The sequence below is a fragment of the Frieseomelitta varia genome, unplaced genomic scaffold (assembly GCF_011392965.1).
Source record: "Frieseomelitta varia isolate USP_RPSP 00005682 unplaced genomic scaffold, Fvar_1.2 scaffold_345, whole genome shotgun sequence".
NCBI lineage: Eukaryota > Metazoa > Arthropoda > Insecta > Hymenoptera > Apidae > Frieseomelitta > Frieseomelitta varia.
The window spans coordinates 286,622-290,644 of record NW_025110085.1 but is presented as its reverse complement, the minus strand read 5'-3'; the positions used below and the strand labels follow the sequence as shown (position 1 = coordinate 290,644).

Here is a 4,023-nt window from a genome sequence, read left to right as displayed (position 1 = left end):
GCAATTTGCAAACATCCAAATATCGTGATCTAGGTTTTGCGATCGTACCATTAATCCATCATCAGCAATTTGCAAACATCCAAATATCTAGGTCTTGCGATCGGCCGGAGGATAATTGCGCTCTTTGGTTATGTATTTGTAACTTGCCCCTTTCTTCCAGATACTCTCGCATAGTAATTTCGAAGAGTTTCTTTCTGGTGCAAATTGGAGCAATTTTTTTTCCTTTACGAATTCAACAAACTGCGCGTAAAGTGCGACAATGCATTTGGCTCGGTTTCGTAACTTGTGACACCCACTTTCGCGAGCTGATTGTAAAAGCCTGAAAGTAATGAAAAAAAAGTCATATAAATATATGTTATTAATGTTAATTAAATATATATCTGTCTTCGTTTAATGAGATATAATGAATTTTCTGTTTCAATTGCTTTTTACAAAAGACAATTGCATTTGAAGCCTGCGCGCTTCTTGTCATTCATCTGGTTACCCTCTCTATCGTTCCTGGTGTTTCTCGAATTTGTCGCAAGCCTTGCCCTATTCTATTTCGTAGTATTTCAGCATTTTCAATCGATGTTGCGTGTATGATAGATTTTAAATGTCCTCGCAAATGAAAATCTAATGGATTCGAATCCGGAGAACGAGCAGGCCATGCAATAGGACCTCCACGACCGATCCATTTATTTGCAAAGTGTCGATTGAAAAATTGCCTAGCCACTCGGCTAAAATGCGGCGGAGCTCCATCATGCATAAACCGCGTACGAAGTCTAATATCGACTGGAACTTGCTCTAATATTTCGTGTAAACGCGTGCTCGAAAAATCAACGTACTTTTGTGCCTAGTTAGTTTCCCATCAAGAAAAAAAGGTCCAATTAAAAATTTATCAATTATTCCTGCCCATACGTTTCAACTAAACTGGCGTTGATGTCTTGAATGCGCAATAACACGTGGGTTTTCTTCATTCCAGTTATGATTATTATGAAAATTGAATATACCAGCTTACTAGATTTCGCTCTGTTTATAAAATTCATTTCTCATGTCTCATAAACGAAGACAGATAAGACATATATTCATATGACTTTTTTTCATTATTTTTAGGCGTGCAATTAGCTTCCAAAAGTTACGAAACACCCTGTATAATGGTGATTCGATAAATTTGCCATAACCCAAGCTGCGTGTGAACAAAATTATGGTAACTGTTTGGCGGCTTAATTATGTGCCATATTTTTTGAAGTTACAAATTTTTTACAATTCATTTATTCTTAAATATACTACATGCCTTTTTGAAAATATTATTTTATAAAAATTTTTGTCGATATAAACTTTTATTTTTAAAATTCTAATAACAATGCAGTTAATACAGTTTAAGTATATCTTATCGTGGATTATCAAATTAAATGACAAATTTCTCTAAAATGATTAAAAGGCCGCTGTATCACTTTATTTTAATGATTACTTTATTTCAGTGGCGCTCAATTTTAATTATTTTAATAATAAATTTTAATTATTTGAACAAAGAATTTTAATTTTAAAGAATTTTAATTATTTTAATAAAGAATTAAAAGGAAATTACGATCGATATCAACCTGAATCGCAGCGGCGTATTACAATTGCGGTACGATTTCGTAGACATAGCCGAACAATTAAATTTGATATTTTCACGTAGATTCGTACGAGATCTTGGAAAAATTTTCCCTTGAATCGTTTACTTTCAGAGATAACGTTCCATCTGAATCTAGCGCGGTTACGTTTAAATTAACTGACGTTGAGTGCGTCATTCGAGCAAGTGAAATATGTAAGTAGCCACGTTCGTAATTGCGATAAGTTATCTGAATAACGCGAGCATGTAGCGCAACGTATCAAGCAGCGTAGTACGTTCTAATTAGACTTCTGAGAAATATTTGGAAATATTATGTTATATCATATATACGTTATAATATAATTATATGTTGATTATAACATTGTAACATATATATCATGTACTTTTGTTTTTTTACCAGCCCTCCAAAGTATTCGTCAAACTGTCCTGCCCCATTAAGCGAGTATTCTAGCGTCAAATGCGTGTTCTTTTAACTCTGTTAGGGAATTTTTTTTTAAGAAACTATTATACATTTTGCAGTCAAATTGCAGACAAGGTTTATTTGTACGTATTCTAGTGAAACGCGTGTTCTTTTAACTCTGTTAGGGAATTTTTTTTTAAGAAACTATTATACATTTTGCAGTCAAATTGCAGACAAGGTTTATTTGTACGTATTCTAGTGAAACGCGTGTTCTTTTAACTCTGTTAGGGAATTTTTTGCGAAGAAACTATTATACATTTTGCAGTCAAATTGCAGACAAGGTTTATTTGTACGTATTTCAACGACGTTTGAAAATTTTTTGGGACAAAAAAAAGTTAAAATTAGTGGCACTGCGTACACTCAAACATAGTCGCTTTTAGAAAAGCGTCGTCTGACGATTGTCCGTGATTTCCGGCCATTCTGCTTGTCGGAAATAAAAAAGCATAAAGAATGTTCCTTAATTAGTATGAGTTTGGCTATAGCAGGTATCAAAACAAAAAGAAAAAAGTCGGTAATTAAAAAAGTGGCGATACTTTGAAGTTCGATTATCGATTTTTGCATGTTTTCGTGAAACTTCGAAAGCCTAAACAGAATATAAAGAAATAAAATTTGATTCTGATAGAGGCTATAGTCACGCATGTGCTAAATGCGTACTAAAAATTTCGAGTCAATTTCGGGTCAGGTAGATTTTGTGATATCATGGACACCGTTCTGAAAAACACAGTTCTCAGAAAAATGCCTTTAAAGTTCACTATTGCCCTAACAATGACGCTAACTGTCTTCCAAACACAACCGCAACTTCGTTCATTTCAGGCGTTCACATGTAAGGTTACAGTTTCAGTAATTTATTTTTCAAAAACTATGTCCTTCGAGAATCAAAAAAAAAAAAAAGGGAAAAAAAAATTCGATTTTTTTTCTTCAAAAGTTCACCCTTGAAACTGAGGGAATGTCGCAATTTTGGGAGAGAAAAAAAAAATTCTCGACGTTGAGAATCCTGGCAGGACTGCGGTCGACGCCGCACAACACCGGCGTTTTGAATGAGTTTCGGCGTGGCTGCCGATGATGAACGGGCGGAAGGAAGGTGGTGGAGGCGAGAAAGGAGAGAACAGGCGGGTGGGAGGAGGGGGAGAGAGAGAGCCCGCAGTGGAGAACAGCCGATATATGAAGGCGAAACCCGCGCTCCGCAGGCTCAATAGCCCGCAGAGACTCCACGTGGTGAACACTCGTCGAGAACATCTCGCGACCGTCAGTGCAACAATCCAGCTACCATTCGCATCCTCTCGTTCTCTTATCGATCTCCTCCTTCTCCTCCTTCTCTTCGTTCGTTCTTTCGCTCGCGAGTTTCGTTTCCTCGCGATCGAGGCGATAACCCATTGTCTTCTTGCACGTTTCGAAAGGATTTCCTTTGTCTTTTGTCTTTTGTGTCTGACGAGAGAGACAGAGAGAGAGAGAGAGAGAGAGAGAGAGAGAGGGAGGGATAGATAGATCGTCTTCTTGTGACCGGTGATCGGTGATCGATACACTCGAAAAGGGAAATGGCAGCCAACTTCCGATGAGAGAACAATCGGCTGCTGACGTTCGTTCGTTGTGAAGGACGAGGACCCTGCCCGAGGGTGGTAGATCGAAGGTGATCGTTAAAACTGTTGCTTCGTTTGCTTCGCTCTGAACGACGTCACGTCTCGGCGATATCGAGAGGAAAATGGGCAAGGGTTGGAAAGGTACGTCTTCTAGATAGAATAACCATTGTAGCCAGAGGCCAAGCGTGCTAATCTCATTTGCGAGTTTGCAAGAGAGAATTGTAAAAATCGTCGAATTCTTGAGATTTTGCGAACAAGGTCACTCCATTACGTGCCATTGCTTTGAAATTTTCAAAACGTTGGCTACTTGCCAACGAAATTTCACTATTGTTTGAAAATATAATCTAATCGCTTGGTAGATTATAGTGGAAGATATTGGCGTGTTTTTTTTT

At 37.5% G+C, this 4,023-nt stretch overlaps 1 protein-coding gene and 1 long non-coding RNA gene across 4 annotated transcripts in view; one reads left to right on the top strand and one right to left on the bottom strand.

The window, feature by feature from the left end:
* Positions 1-4,023, top strand: part of LOC122530471 (aquaporin AQPAe.a) — a 39,236-nt gene that overhangs the window by 13,297 nt on the left and 21,916 nt on the right. The window contains exon 1 of one of the 3 annotated variants that reach the window (XM_043657472.1): positions 3,243-3,772. The exons of the other annotated variants lie outside the window; for them this stretch is intronic. Coding sequence (XP_043513407.1) covers positions 3,754-3,772 — 19 coding nt within the window. The 5' untranslated portion in view covers positions 3,243-3,753. Of the gene's footprint in view, positions 1-3,242; positions 3,773-4,023 lie in introns of those variants that run through there. 3 annotated transcript variants of the gene reach the window in all.
* Positions 1-4,023, bottom strand: part of LOC122530475 — a 22,233-nt gene that overhangs the window by 13,026 nt on the left and 5,184 nt on the right. The gene's annotated exons all lie outside the window — the stretch shown is intronic.